At 39.4% G+C, this 16045-nt stretch overlaps 1 protein-coding gene across 1 annotated transcript in view; it reads right to left on the bottom strand.

Annotated features, from left to right (window-relative positions):
• Positions 1–16045, bottom strand: part of OPHN1 (oligophrenin 1) — a 407359-nt gene that overhangs the window by 36719 nt on the left and 354595 nt on the right. Inside the window, exon 19 of the mRNA XM_030934177.1 lies at positions 13562–13721. Within this exon, the coding sequence (XP_030790037.1) occupies positions 13562–13721 (160 nt within the window). The remainder of the gene's footprint in view (positions 1–13561; positions 13722–16045) is intronic.

Below are 16045 nucleotides of genomic sequence, written 5' to 3' on the forward strand. Positions count from 1 at the left end.
CCTTTGTATTTACAACTTGGCTAACTGTTTGGCACAAGAGGCCTAGCTTTCAGCCTATCTCAGCTTTCAACATGCCTTCCTCACTAAGCTTAATCATTTCTAGCTTTTGAGTTAACATGAGAGACATGCAACTCCTACTTTCACTTGCATACTTAGAGGCCTTTGTTGGGTTTTTAATTGGCCTAATTCCAATATTGTTGTGTCTCAGGGAATAGGGAAGCATGAGAGGGAGAGGGATGAGGAGCGGCTGGTCGGCAGAGCAGTCAGAACATACAACATTTATTCATTAAGTTTGCTATCTTGTCTGGGTGTAGTTCATGGAGCCACAAAACAATTACATAGTAACATCAAAGATCACTGACTGCATATCACCACAACAGATGTAAGAAGGAAAAAAAAGTTTGAAATACTGCAAGAATTATCCTAATGTGACACAGAGACAAGAAGTGAGCCCATGCTGTTGGACAAATGGCTCTGATAGACTTGCTTGAAACAGGACTGCCACCAACATTCAAATTGTTTTTAAAAATGTAGTATTTGCAAAGGGCAATAAAGTAAAGCACAATAAAGCAAGGTATACCTGATGTAAAGAACCTAGCCTGGAACATACTGAGCACTCAATAAGTGGTAGTTATTGCAATTATTATGAACCCTAAAAAGAACTTAAACCTATGTTTCCTTAAAGACAGAGAAAACGCAAGACACACAAATAGGTGGGGAGAGGGGAGGGAGAGAGGGGAGAGGGAGGAAGGGAGGGAGAGAGAGAGAAAGAGGGGGACAGGGAGAGGGAAAGGAGATTGATAGAGAAAGGGAGGGAAGAACAGAAAAATTTTCAAACTGAAGCAATAGGGAGTAAAGCAGTTATATGCTATGCAAATCAGGTGATATGAACTTAATGGCTCTTCAATCTCTCTGTCAGATTAAATGATCTTATTTCCCTGCTCCAGTTATAAAAATTATTCACTTCTCATTGAAAAAAAAAAACCTTTCCTCACAGGTTGCTCTTCTTCAAGAAGCTACCCAGGCCTCAAGATAGATATGGGCTCACTGACTTCCAGGATTTATAACGAGAGCTGACAATTCCACTTGGATAGGGTGTTGTCCACATGGTCTGTCTCCTGAAAGTATACTGAAAGGCTCATTGGTAAGGAGCTGTTTGAGAGCAGTCTTTCCAATGTGACAGTAGGCAGAGCTCAGAGAAGGTGCTTGGTAGGCTTAAAACCACACTCTCTTTAAGTGAGAAAAGTCTAGAAAAGCAAAGGGGAAACTTCCTGTTGTGTGTCTTCTCTAAGATTAAAATGTGGCCTGAATAACCCCTACAGTCATCATGGATTGCAACATCTTTCCCAAAGCTGGCCTACAGATGCAAACATTCAAGCCAAGCTTTAATGTGGAAATATTGGCAATTGCTGTAGTAAGAAGAATCCACTTACCTCTTTTTCTGGTCTGTGACCCTCCAAAGGCCTCACTTCAAAACTCTTTTTTAATAATGAGCATTAACCTGTGTGTTACTGCTATTCCCTTTGGGAAGACAAATGGAGCAGATTGTCATCCTTGCTCCCAGCCACTCTGGTTTCTTTGCTGTTCAACATGCCAAGCACATTGCTGCCTTGGGCCTTTGTACTAGGTTTTCCCTATTCATGGAATTGCTCTTCCCAGAGATATCTACCATACCTTGTACCCTTACTTTATTCAGTTCTCTGCCTAAATAACACATTAACAGAAGCCTTGTCTGACCATCTTCCATAAAGGAACCCACTACCTTGCTTTACTTTTTCTTCAGAGCACTTGCCACCACCTGATGTATTGTTTATCTCCAGCAGAACATGGAGACCCATAAAAATTGGCCTTTGTTTTGTTTGTATCCCCAGAGCCTAGAACTTCGCCTGTCCATAGTAAGCATTTAGCAAGTATTTACTGAATGAAGGGGTGACATTGGTACCTTAAAAACAGGATTGTAAACTACAGATATAACTAGTGGAATTGGGAAGGGTAACTTGGGGAAAACTCCACAGCTTCTATTAAGAAAGGAGGAAGGAAAGAAAATATGGGCCCAAGATCTCTTAACTCACTGTTGGCAGTCCAATATTAATGAGAAAACTTTCAGAGCTGACAAAGGAGTTAGAATAGGTCCAAGGAAAGAAACCCGGCAAGCTCTACCTAATGCCCAGTGGCTTCTTGTGTATCCATGAAAGGACTTATTCTAAGCAGGTTCTGAGAACAGAATAACAACCTACCCTTTTAAAATAGCAGAAATAAGAACAGGCATGGTGGCTCACACCTGTAACCCCAGCACTTTGGGAGGCTGAGGCAGGAGGATCACATGAGGTCAGCCAACAGTGAAGCCTGGCCAACACGGTGAATCCCCGCCTCTACCAAAAATACAAAAATTAGCTGGGAGTGGTGGAGCACACCCATAATCCTGGCTACTTGGGAGGCTGAGGCAGGAGAATCGCTTAAACCCTGGGAGGTGGAGACTGCAGTGAGTTTAGATCACGCCACTGCACTCCAAACTGGGTGGCAGAAGCAGAGACTCTGTCTCAAAACAAACAAACAAACAAACAAATCCTAAAGGAATGGGAAACTCATAGTATACGGGGATTTTCTAAAGGGTCAAATACCAGGTGGCACAGGATGCAAAACCAGTTCCTATGTATCTCATGCAATCATTGTGAAAAGGTAGTGACAACAGTAATAGGAGAAGGTGGAAATGGTGGTACTAGCTGCTGACCCAGAAGACTGACTAAAATGGCTTTGATGGAACAAACTTTTTCCAAGTTCAAGCCATGGGTCAGAGTTAGTTTTAATGGTCAACTCTTCTATAATGCTTACTACATGTCAGGCACATGTCTAAGTGTTGTATGTATATTAACTCATTTATTGATTGTTTACAAATTCCTTTCTCTGAACACAAATTCCTTTCTCTGCAAAGACAACTTGGGCTTGAAGGACATGATTGACCAACCAGTGCATTAGGGTAACTACAAAATAAATCCCTCTTCCTACCCCTTTCCACAGGATTAAGGGAGGAAAGAATAATTAGAAAGCTGAATGAATGGAAAGTTGAGAAAAATATCACTAGAACTTGACAGGGTATAGGCCTTCATTTTCCCTCCTCTGGACACTGTAGTGGTTCTTCTGTAGCTGAAAAATTAAGTAGGAATTCCTAACTCATAGACAGACTAGATCAAGTCACTGGGGAGAAGACTAGAAAGAGGATGTGAGGCCAAAGGCTTGGCTGGGAATAAAGAATGTGCATTGTCCAAGGCCACCTGATAGTAAGAAGCAGGGCTATGATAGGAACCCAGAAGTGTCTGACTTCAAGGCTAACACTCTTTCCACTATAAACCATAGAAGGAAACATTTTAAGTTTAAAAATAATTCCTTGGGTAGAAACAGTATCAGGCAGAACTTATTTTCCCACCCTCCAAAACTCCAGAAAAAGGACAGACTGATTTGGCTTTCTGTGGACTGGTTAAGAACAATTAGGGTTTCATGGTCTTTGATAGTGACTTCAGAAAAAAATCCCAGAAGGTGGCCAAAGTAGAGTCTGGGGGCAAACCAGTGCTTATTTGTTTTCTGGGCATATGGTTGGCACTAAGTACCATTCTAAAGGCCTGGTCTAAGAGAATGCAATATCTGAGGAATATTATTTCATTATGATGGGCCTTGGCTGTTGTTTTGGGTTGTAGTCAGGAAGGAGCCCAACTCCTGGAATCCCTCTCCTGAAGGCTTCTGGGAACTAAATCTGGATAATTTGCTGGGCTTTGAGACACTGCCAGGCAAGCGATCACCTCCATTGGGAAGAGGGTTAACAAACTGCTTGCCTGAGTTTGGTCACATATTAACCCCCTTATGGATTCTTCTCCGTCATGTTTTTAGGTGTGAAAGAGAGAAGAAATTTAATATAAGATGGTCATTTCCAATTGCCAAAGGCCAAGAGATCCAGACTCATTCTAACCCTTGGAAATCTTGGCAGAAATGAACAACTATCCAGATTCTTTCCAGATGTCGCTTCAGGGCTGCAAATATCAGATTGTACAAAAAAAGCATTTTGCCTTTCTATAAATCAAAGCTACAAGACTTGGCCCTGATGAATCCCAGCTTTCCAATTGAGTCTCCATTTACATTCTGGCTAAGGCTATGTTGAGCTTTCTGGGTTCTGGTTATATTAGCAAAAACCATACTCTTCACTACACTAGAAACAAAGGTGGCAACAGGGTCAAAAATAATGAGCTCTTAGCATTTGGCACAGACCACATTAAACATCAAGTGTGTCACCGAGTTTGCTTAGAGTATGTAGAGAACTTTGAAACTATCACGTCTGTTGTTACCAAGAGCCAGCTTTTTATAAAAGGGCTGTCACTAAGGCTGTCTTTGGTCTCAGAAACACATAGCCTTTAAGGCCTTTTTAGATGTAACATTCTAGAATCCTGTCTAGTCCTACTCATCCAATATACTTAGGGGAAAATCTATGTCCAAAGAGGGGGATGTGACTTGCCCAAGAACTGAGACTAGAATCCAAGAGTTCTAATGCCCAATCAGGTGTCATTTCCCCTAAAAAACAGTACCTACTGCAGGAAATAGCTGTCGACTTCCACTGATTATATCTAACCAGTCTGTAATCCGTGTTCTAATTGTCTGCCCATTCCCCTTCCCAGTTGTCTCAGGAAAAAAATATCAAGGGAGAAAGAGAAGATGAAATCAGATCCTATTAAGGATATCTCTGTCTACTCAGCATGGATTGTGAGTTTTCTACTAAGAATGAGATGGCAGATTCCAAGTGCAGTTTCTTTTTAGATCAACTTAAGATGCTTTTAGGTTGGGAAATTAAAGAGTTTCTCTATCATTTAATGACCATAAACAATGGTGTAAGGGCTTCTAAGAAAAGCCTCTTTTGACTACAAAGACTTAGTAGATACCAAGTTATTAATAAAAGTATTAGGAGGGAATGCCACCACAAAGACAGAGCTCATCTCCTGTCAATACAGCAAAGGGGTGGTGGTATAGGGCATGGGCAAGTACTAAAATTTAGTGGCCAATGTACTATGTACAAAGTACTTGAAACATTTATCTCATTGACTCCTCCCAGCAACTCTATGAAGTAGGTCTAATTATTAGTATCATTTTTTTTAAATAAGGGAAACAAGGCTCAGGGGGGTAAACTGGCTTGTTTAGATGACCACCCAGCTAGTAAAGGATGAAGTTGGGATGTAATCCCTGGGTTGTCTAGTTTAAAGCTATTTTTCCATTCTTTCCATTATTCTCACCTCTAGGGTTATCTGAAGAGCTTACAGAGGTGGCCTGGACGTTTTCAGAGTTCTTGGTAAGAAGTCTTAATCTAAGAAAGTAGCAATGACCCAGCTTTCAGTCTCCAAATCTCAGAGCAAAGAAAAAGTTCGCCCGATCTCTCATTGCTCCTCCATTGATTCCTGTTCTCTCAAATAGGAATTGGCCTATCACCAGACTGCTGAAGCTCAGTCTGCTTTAAGTCTAGCTGCCAAAGTACACCTATTTAGCCCTCTGGCACACTGGCCCCAGTCTTACCATATTATCTAGACTCTAGTGCTCCAACCTGAGACCTCAGGCCACTCAAAGGAGAACAGCAAAGGAAAAAATATATGATACAAGAAAATCGCTGGCCATTGAGGAGAATGGACAATATGACCTTGGAGATATTTTCAAATTCTCAAAAATCTCTGATTCTATATTCTCCGCCACCCACACACACTAGAAGCCTCCAAAAAGAAAATCAAAACAGAGGCCGGGAGCGGTGGCTCAAGCCTGTAATCCCAGCACTTTGGGAGGCCGAGACGGGCGGATCACGAGGTCAGGAGATCGAGACCATCCCGGCTAACATGGTGAAACCCCGTCTCTACTAAAAAAAATACAAAAAACTAGTCGGGCGAGGTGGTGGGCGCCTGTAGTCCCAGCTACTCGGGAGGCTGAGGCAGGAGAATGGCGTAAACCCGGGAGGCGGAGCTTGCAGTGAGCTGAGATCCGGCCACTGCACTCCAGCCCGGGCGACAGAGCGAGACTCCGTCTCAAAACAAAAAAAAAAAAAAAAAAGAAAGAAAATAAAAACAGATATTTGATTTTGATAGTCCATACAAACCTAACCTCTGTAGACCTCAGTTTACCTGTAAGTAAATACTACATAAAGTTACGAGAAATCAAGGAGATGCTTTGTGTCAAATGTATAGCACCATGTCTGACACATAGCAAGCTGCCAAAAAATGCTATCATTTTTTACTGTGATAATTATTATTAAAGCCCCAGCTAGAGACAGAAAAAGGGAAGGAGCGGTATTTTCACCTCATTCTGAATCACTGGCATAATGCTTAGGATGACCAGAATCAAAAGGGGAATCTTTTCTGCTCTCTGAACGTTGGGGCAAACCTCAGCTCACAACTACCTCCTACATTTATCATCCTATCCCATTGGGTTTGGACATGCTTATTCACCTCAAACAGGGCCTGACTTCACTTCAAAGCTATAAATAACTGGGCATTTGAAGAATATGTGAAGATCTCCACTTAGCCAAGGTGGAAAATTTGAAGCTACGTTTTCACAGATTCATTGTAACTAATAAATACATCTGAAATCTCCCAATCTTAGTAATTCTCTGCTCAAAGATATTTTTTCTCCAGGTTACATTTTGATCTTAATATTCATACTTCAAGATATTTTTTCTCCAGATTCAATTGAGAATGTTTGCCAAATTCCAAGCTAAATACATATTAGATTTACATGTACAGACTAATGAAAATATCCTTACATGTACAGATAATAAAAATGTTATTTTCAATAACTTTTAGCTTAACCTTATCATTTCAGAAATTAAATGTGAAGAAGTAGAGTCATGGCTTAATTAGATTCTCTCTCTTTACACATACCAACACCCCCCCACCCAAAGTGTGTGTGTGTGTGTGTGTTTGTGTGTGTGTATAGGTAGGTAGATACAGAGATACGTTCTAAAATACAAATGTATAAAATATAAATCTATACAGTAAAATCTATAAAGTATAACTATATATTTACATTTACTTATATTTTAAAATCTCTATCTATCTATCTATCTATCTATCTATCTTATTCCAGAAATCAGTTGGAGGGACACATTCATCTGTTCTCTTGCTACCCTCTGGTGGCAGACTGAAATTCACAAACACCACCTTTTTGAGAAAGGAGAGACAGACCAGGACTGGAAGGGTCTGTGTCCTCTAGGTTGCTAGATAGGTGTCTGAAAAGTATATAAATGAGACCCATTTCTTAACAGGGTCTCTTGTTTGCCTTCTCAAATCCATTACATTGCTACAACATCGGCTTTTTTCCTGGATGAGGTCTCATTTGGCCGTTTGGGAATATAGGCAACACTGGAGTTCCCACAAACTCCACACTGAGAATAACTCCGCTTTCTCCAGCCAGTTTACAGGAAGAACTGCTTTCAACCATCCATGTCTGCAGAAAAGACTATACCATTCAGTCTTCCATTTCCCTGAACCATATATCTTAAGCAGTAAGACTAAAATCCATTTTGACATACACTGATAATAGATTTTCTAATTATCTCAAAAAATAATCAACTATTCTCCCAGAAACTATACTTGACACAGTGAGGCAACATCCTTCCTGTATGATTAAAAAGCAGACGCCCACTCACTAAAAAGGAAAGACTGGAAATAAAGAGGGAACTCAAGAGTAGCTAGAACAGCTAAGTCAACATCAATGATGCAAAGAAAAGCACAGCTCACATCTCAATAAAACAGGTCCCCCTTTCCCCGAGGGGCAGCCATAACCTGACAGACCTAAATTTAAGTCTCAGCTTTGCCACTTACTAGATTCAATGCCTCCATTTCCTAATCTCAGAAATGGAAATACAATCCATCATTCACAGAATTAGAAAAAGGACTCCACACTGATTCCATGTTCACTGAATACAAATCTAAGCCTACAGGGGCAGAACCACTGCTTTCTAGCTCTTTGAGAGTGGTCTTGGGAGCAATAAAGGAGGAAAACGGCAGGTGCCAGGTTGTGTAGGTGAGAATATGAGTTTGCAAAACACAAGTTAGACAGCTGGTAAAAGTTTGTGGCTGGTATCCGAGTTCTCTTATAAACTAGTTGGGAAGAACTGTGGGAGAGAGCGGATGTTCCCAACAGTAGACAAGCAGGAACGGAGCTGCAGAAATGCAAACCTGTTACCACTACTGTGGCATGAGAAAAGAGGCTTCATATAAAATGAAAAGCTTGGACCTGAAGGTCTTTAGGGTCCCTTTCCAGTTCTAAAATTCAATGGATCTACCCTACATTTTGTCCCCTTAGGTGAAATAGCTCTGTCCTCAAAACTAAATTGCTAAGATCTGCCTTCAGAGATGACCTCTCTCTTCCCCACTAATTCCCGGCAGCTCCCCAAAACAAAATGTTCAGAAAACAGAAGTCAACCTTCCTCTGTCAGTCCAAATTACCTCTGTGCCTCAAGCCAACAACATCAGGTTCAGGCACCCTGATACATACTGCTAAGTGAGATGGGAAGAAAGAGAACTTCAGAATAATTGGCAATGTTGTTCTCGGGAATCAGTGTAGAGGTAGATCTTCTATTATTTACCTATTTTCCAACTTAGAAAAGAAAAAATTTAGAAAAGATCATTCAGGTTGTTAAGAAAAAATTTAAGAAAGACTTAGTAATAGACTCCTTTAAGCATCAATTCTTCTGATTCACTTACATTGTATTTACAGACCCTGGATGCTCCTAAAAGAGAGACTGAAAGAAAGGAATAACAAAGAAACTTAAAACCAATGTGTTTAAGCCCTTTTCTATTAAAGAGCAAGCGTAAATGGAAAAAAAAACACATTACTGAAATTGTTATATATTTCAACTGAAAAATCATACCCCATTAACTGAACAACTTGGCAGGAACATATAATCCCTGATATGTGTGAAGCGGCATCAGCTCTCACACATATTATCTCTTTTAATCCCACAACCACCCTGTGAGGTTACACCTACATAAGGTCTAGAATTTCTGGAACATTTTCACCCACATATCATTCTGCTATTTTTCAAAAAAGATAACTTGATAAGTATATAATAAACTGGGATTTCATTTCATATCTCCATGTAAGATGTTTCATTTGAAATAAATTCATAAATCAGAAAAGATCCTTGGTTACCATGTCTTTGTTTGGAAAACATGGTCAGCGTACATCCCTGGTATCACATAAACGTCAGAACTTCAACTACTTAACACATATTAACAGGTTACAAGGGTGTGAAAACCTCACTTAACAGCTGACCACTAGTTAATAGAAATGCCCTCCTAGTATATCCTGGGAATAAGAGATAACTAGCATTTAATTGCTCTTCAAATCATGCCACATAATATGCTTTGCTTTGCTTTGAACATAGCAAAATCACACTTTTATGAACTAGATTGGGACTGAGGTCATTTGCCAACCAACACATTTTCTAATAAAATTTAAGTTGGCATTTGCCCCTAAAAAATGCATAGAATAGAAAAAAATATATATATTTTGTTATACTAATGATGAGATGCTGTGCCACTCCTTTATCCACTTATAAATGAATTAGGACATTTAAAATGCAATGAATCATCATATAATGAATGTTCAGAATATGCTTCCAAGGCTCCCTACTGCCTTCAGGATAAAGACCAAACTCCTTAGCCAAGCGTACAAGACCCATGATCTGACCACCAAATGCTAGGATTAGAAAATTATTTTCTATCAAAAATCTTCACTATGTGGATGACCCTTCAGCAACTCTTGCCTCAAAGTTCCTTAGCTCTCTCATCTATAATGACCTTCACCTTCACTTACTTCAGGTACCCATTTGCAAGACACATAACAAAGATCTAGAGGTGGTAAAGTATACATTTGAACTGCCTGATTTCAAATTTGAGCTTCAACATTTACTTACTCCATGACCCTGGACAAGTCACTTAACTTCTCTGTACCTTGGTTTCTTCTTATGTGAAATGAGGTGTAAATGTGCTAATATGTGTAAAATGCTTTAAATAATTTTTTTTCAAATATTAATTAACATCCCTATAAAGGTTTTGTGTGGACATGTTTTCATTTCTTTGGGATAAATGCCCAGCAGTGTAAATGATGGATCCTAAAGAAGTGCATGTTTAGTTTTAAAGAAACTCCTAAACTGTTTTCCAGAGCAGTTGCCAAATTTTATATTCCTACCAGAAGTGTATGAGAGATCCAGTTTTTGTGTACCCTTGCCAGCAGTTGGTATTGTCACTATATATATTTTTAACGTTACCTATTCTAATAGGTGTGTAGAGATCTCTCATCATGGTCTTAATTTGTATTTCCCTAATGGCTAGTGATCTTGAACATCTTTTCATATACTTAATTGCCATGCATACTTCATGTTCACGTCTTTTGCCCACTTTCTAATTAGATTGAATTTTTGTGCTGTTGAGCTTTGAGAGTTCTCTGTATAGTCTAGTCTAGATATTAATCCTTTGTCAGATACGTGGTTTGCAAATATTTTTTCCAAAACTCAGTAGCTGTTTTTCCATTTTATTAATAGGGTCATTCACAGAGCAAAACTTTTTAATTTTGATGAAGTCAATTTATTTATTTTTTTTCTTTAATGGATTGTGTTTTTGGTGTCATGTCTCCTCAATAAGTCCTAGGCTCTAACAGTTTTCTATATTATCTTCTAAAAGTTTTATAGTTTTATGATTTATATAAATGTATGATCCTTTTTGAGCTCATTTTTATATAAAATGAGAGTTTTAGGTTGAGGTTCACTTTCATTACCTGAAGAGCTGCAATTGCTCTAATACAATTCATTGAAATGACTACCCTCTCTCCCTTGAAATGCTTTTGTACCTTCATGAAAAATAATCAGGCCATACTCTGTAGGGCTATTTGTGGATTCTCTACTCTGTTCTATTTGTTTATGTAAGAAGTAGACAAGAGGACTTATCAAGTTACCTCTGCCAATTGTACACTGTCTTGATTATTGAAGCAATACAGTAAGCATTAATATTATTAATACCTACCTCCAGTTTATTCTTTTTCAAAATTGTATTAGCCCTTACAGTTCTTTTCCATTTCTACATACATGTTAGTATTATCTTGTCTTTATCTACAAAAAATCTTGCTGGGATTTTCATATTGATTACCTTAAACTTATAGATTAATTTTTAAAGAATTGACATCTTTACCATGTTGAGTCTTCCACTCCATGAACACAGTATGTATCTCAATTTATCTAGATTTGCTTTGACTTCCTTCATATTCTCCACATTGCAGCCAGAATAAGCCTGTTAAGCCTAAATCAAATCCTGTTATGCCGATGATCAAAACCCCCCTTCTATCTTACTCAGGCAGAGCAAATCCAAAATTCTTCCAGTGGATTATAAGGCTCCACTACAGGATCTAGTATGTCCCTCTCCATTATCTCTTCAAGCCCATCTTTTCCTATTTCATCTTTTGCTTAATCTACTCTAGCTAGTCTGGCCTCCTTGTTGTACAGTGAATATGACAGGCACACTTCTGCCTCTGGGATTGTGCACATACCATTTCCTCAGCCTAGAATCATTTCTCTCTGGATAGGTGAATGAATCATTCCTCTACTCCTTATCAATGTCTGCTGAAAGGTCATCTTCTCTGTGAGGCCCTCCTCATTTCCTTATTTTCTCCTTTCCTATCTGTATTTAAAATTGCAAAACCACTTTCCAACCCCTCCTATTTCCCTTCTCTGCTTTTCTCCTTAATGTTCATTATAATCTAAAATATTACATACTTTACTTCCTTTGAATACTGTTTGTTTACTCTTTTTGAATATAAACTCTATGAAGATGATATCTAGAGTTCCTAAAACAGTACCTGGTATAAAGTGGGTACTCGACACACATTTGTTGGATGAATCAATCGATTTATCAATTTATCACATCTGGGCTCCAGAACAGGGGTTAGCAAATTAGAGCCCACAGGCCTGTTTCCCATTTTGTAAACAGAATTTTACTAGAACACATCCACAACCATCTGTTTACATATTGTCTACGGTTGTCTTCTCACTACAATGGCAAAGTTAAGTAGTTGTGACAGAGATCCATGGCCTGCAAAGGCTTAAGTATTTATTATATGGTCCTTTAAGGAAAAGCTTTCTGATCCCTGCTTTAGATTCACATAGTCAACTGCTCGCGAGGCATTGTTCTCTGGATGTCGTTCAGAAATCTCAAATGTGACCTGTCCCAAACTGAACTTTTCTCTATCTCCCTCAAACTTTCCCATTGTGAATTTCTTGTATGTATGAAGGACAGCCCCATCCACCCAGTCAGCCAAGTCAGAAAATCAGGATTCAGAAATCTCCCTCTCCCACATCCTTGGTGACTTCCAGTCACCAAGTCCTGCTGCTTTTGCCTCCCTGTCCTTCTTTATTGAATTATGCTTTTCCCTAGGATGGCACTAGCTGCTATGAAGCTTATATCCCAGTGTAGGGCCATCTGTTGCAAGTCTACAAGAATTTGTCAATAAATATTTGTCTTAACCTCATTCTGGGCATCATTTTCTGACTCTATCTTTGTTTTACCTTTTGTACTTGACCTGATTATAATGTATGATGCCTTATATTTTATGTGCAATATAAAATATGCTACCATATATACTTTTGGAATGAGATGGGTTTCAAATAAGTATAAGTATTGATTTCTTTTTAGTTTTGATGGAGTTCAGGACCTGCTATCCCAAAATATGGCACCTTGGCATTTGTGGAAACAGCAGAAGCAAGAAGGTTTCTCTGCCTTCTCCCCTTCTCACCTGGAGCAGGCCATAAAAGAATTCTCTGACCTTTCTCTAAAGTAGGTCATTCTAGAGGTACCCTCCCTATAACTGGAGGTAAAGAACATCCCTATCCTCGAAGACACAAAAACACCAAGAAGAATCTGAACAAACAAGCCTTGCTAAGATCCCCCTAAGTTTATTACCATTAGATCATATCCTTCTGTCTCCTAATCACTAATCTTCACAATGATCCATTTCATCAAACTTAGTATAAAAAATGCAAGAGTTTACCTGCTTCTTTGGGTCTTCATTTCTAAAGGCTCTTGTGTCATGTCAAACTTATTAAATAAATTTGTATACTTTTCTCTTGTTAATCGGTCTTTTGTTATAGGGGTCTCAGCCATGAAACTAGCAATGAGTGAGAACATAAATATCTTCTCCCATACAGTTTCACTGTATATAGACTATTTTTATACTATCATTTTCCTATTTACCCATCTGTCTCAATACTATACATTGTTAACACCTTAAAGGCACAGACAGTGACTTTTTCTTCTTCATTACCCTCAGTATTTAGCATGGTGTCTGAAAGTAATATAGTTACAAGCTTGAGCAATGTTTGCTGAATGAATGAATTTCCCAGGGTAAGAATTACCATTAAATGTCATTGTGTCATAATGGGATTTCCTTTCATTGTCAATGTGAGCCAAGGAGGAAGACACAGCACTAAAAGGCAGTTGGGGGAAAGTGTCACATGTTTGGAAAAGAGGTAGTGAGAAAATAAAATGCATACCTTGCCAAAGTGCTCGATTAGTATTTCCACCACTATGTTCTGGAATTTGATGTTCATCATGGCGGCCACAGTGTCCTCCTGAGCTCTCATCAGGGTGGGCCCAAAGATCACTCCCATGTTGGAGGGGGTCATAAGATTCTCTTTGCTGTGCTCACACACACTGCCAGAAGAAAAGGGGCAAGATTAACAAAATTTGTTCCAGTATCCCCTTACAAACAAGACTGTGTTAGGTGCTATAGAGGGTAAGAGAAACTAAAAAGTAGAAGGAAAGGAGCAGCCTAAAGTATGTATTGGAAGAAAAGATTACAAAGGAAACAATCAGCAAAGAATACAAGATAGTATAAAACTAGGAGTCAAAGTGGTTAGACATAGCTAACCTAGCTAACAGCACTGAAGGAATTAAGAGACAGGCGGGGATATGGAGAGGGACTACAGCTAGTGGGATACTATTTGGAGAGGCAGAAAGGAAGCAAGAGGACATTCCAAGCAAGAGGAACAGCCCACATAAGTATAAAGCATGTACAAAGAACCACAAAGCACATTGAGAGAATGCCTACCAGTCTCTTAAATCAGCCCCTTCCCGACCCCCATTAGAGAAGCAAAAATATGAAGGAGCTGAAAGGGATCATTAACATTTGCACTTGATCATCTTCCTTATTTTACAGATGAAAAAACATAGGCCCAAAGAAGGAAAGGAATTTGCTCGAAGTCACAGTCAATTAGCTGTAGAGTAGAACCTGCAACCCCAGATTTTCTGATTCCTAGTCACTTTCATCACTTAAATTCCCTTTAGTGGCTTCCTACTTTGGGATCCTTCCATAACTTGAGTAACTTGACCCCTATTTCCAATCCCTACTTACAGCTTAGGCTCTGAAGCTGGGTTTGAATCCCAACACGGCCACTCACCAGCTGCGCAACAGTGAGTTCACTCACTCTAACCTCTCTGAACTTCAGTTTTCCCACCTGGGAAAATAGCACCCAGTTCAGAGAGTTATTGAATAAATAAAGATAAATTGCTTTAGCATGGTACCTGGCACCCTGGGAAGTATCTGTTGTTATTATTACCTCTTCAGGAGCCTTGAGGCACTGCTGACTTCTGACACTCTTGTTATACTAAACTGCTTGGATTAGGGTTGTCTGGTTATACCACATTATTTCAGACCCCCATACCTCTCTGCTCATGTCATTCTCTCTACCAAGAATATCCCCCTCTCCATACTTTCACAAAATGTCTATCTATCCTTGGAGATGCACATAACGTTATATCTTCAGGGAAACCAGAGCCCACTGTGCTCATCCTAACTAAAACCACTGGCAAGCAGAGTAAGTTGCAATTTTCTGTTTACTTATCTGCCTCTCCTACTAGGTGATAAACAACTTCCAAGTGTGTGGCCTGTCACACAGCAGGTAGTAATGAATTATTTGCAAAGGAATTGAGCTCCCCTAGTGCTCTTCCAAACAGTCCTGGAGGCAGCCAAGTAAAAGGCAAGAATCTCTTTTGGTCAGTTTGGCTGTAGGAACAGCCCAACTGCCTACCCGAAACACTCACTCTCCATACCTACCAAGGCTAAGGCCCAGAAGAGAATGGCAGATTCTTAACACTGAGTGGGTAATTGAGGCATAAAGAATCCTTAGACAAATCTTAATGTGAAGTCTGTTAAGCCCTAGACAAAGGCTGAGCATCATTCAGATGGAAATGAACAGCAACCATTCATAGCTTTTGATATTGCTGGGCTGGTGATGTGTTCCTTTTAACAGTTTCAGTACCCCTGCAATTAATCTTTATTCTTTAGTGACAGAAGTTTTTTCAGATATTAAAATGGAAAAGTATCTCCATGCTAACATCAAATGACCCAAAAAGGCTAAACCACAAGGACACTTGTGTATCTCCTATTGTGAGCTTTGAAAGGAACTGATCTGTGTTCACTGTCCCAGCAGCTCACAGAATCATCGCAACTCCAAAAAGCAGAGTATTTTAGTTTTGAAGCCTCAGTTTACCAAGAGGAAAGTACTTGGCAAGGTCATATGGCAAGGCAGAGATTCAAGCCCATATTTGTTGCTCCCCCAGTCTTATAGCCATCCCATTGCATCCCACTGCCTGCTTGTCTAACTCTTCTGGATAAAGCAAAACTCATATGTGGGCTCTTCTAAGCTAAATCCACCTTCTGATTCTCTGTGGGAGTTACTTGTCATCCCATTTAGGATACTCTTCCTTCTTGGCCTTCCTATGAGATTTGGAAGTTCACCTATTCTTTGGGGAGATTGCTTTGCATTTAGCATCTCTTTTTATTATATATTTTGAAAACCAGTATGGGGGATAAGTAACATCCCAAATTGTGGGTTAACAAGATGAATGAAATAAAAAACAAGAGTATGTGATGTTATTTGACAGCAAAGGAATCTTGAACACTCTAGTCCACTAAGGTTGGTTGTAAGAAGTCTCCAGTACAGAATAAAATGATTCTGATTGCATGGTTTAGACTA

This window comes from Rhinopithecus roxellana, chromosome 7, assembly GCF_007565055.1.
Source record: "Rhinopithecus roxellana isolate Shanxi Qingling chromosome 7, ASM756505v1, whole genome shotgun sequence".
In the NCBI taxonomy this organism is placed as follows: domain Eukaryota; kingdom Metazoa; phylum Chordata; class Mammalia; order Primates; family Cercopithecidae; genus Rhinopithecus; species Rhinopithecus roxellana.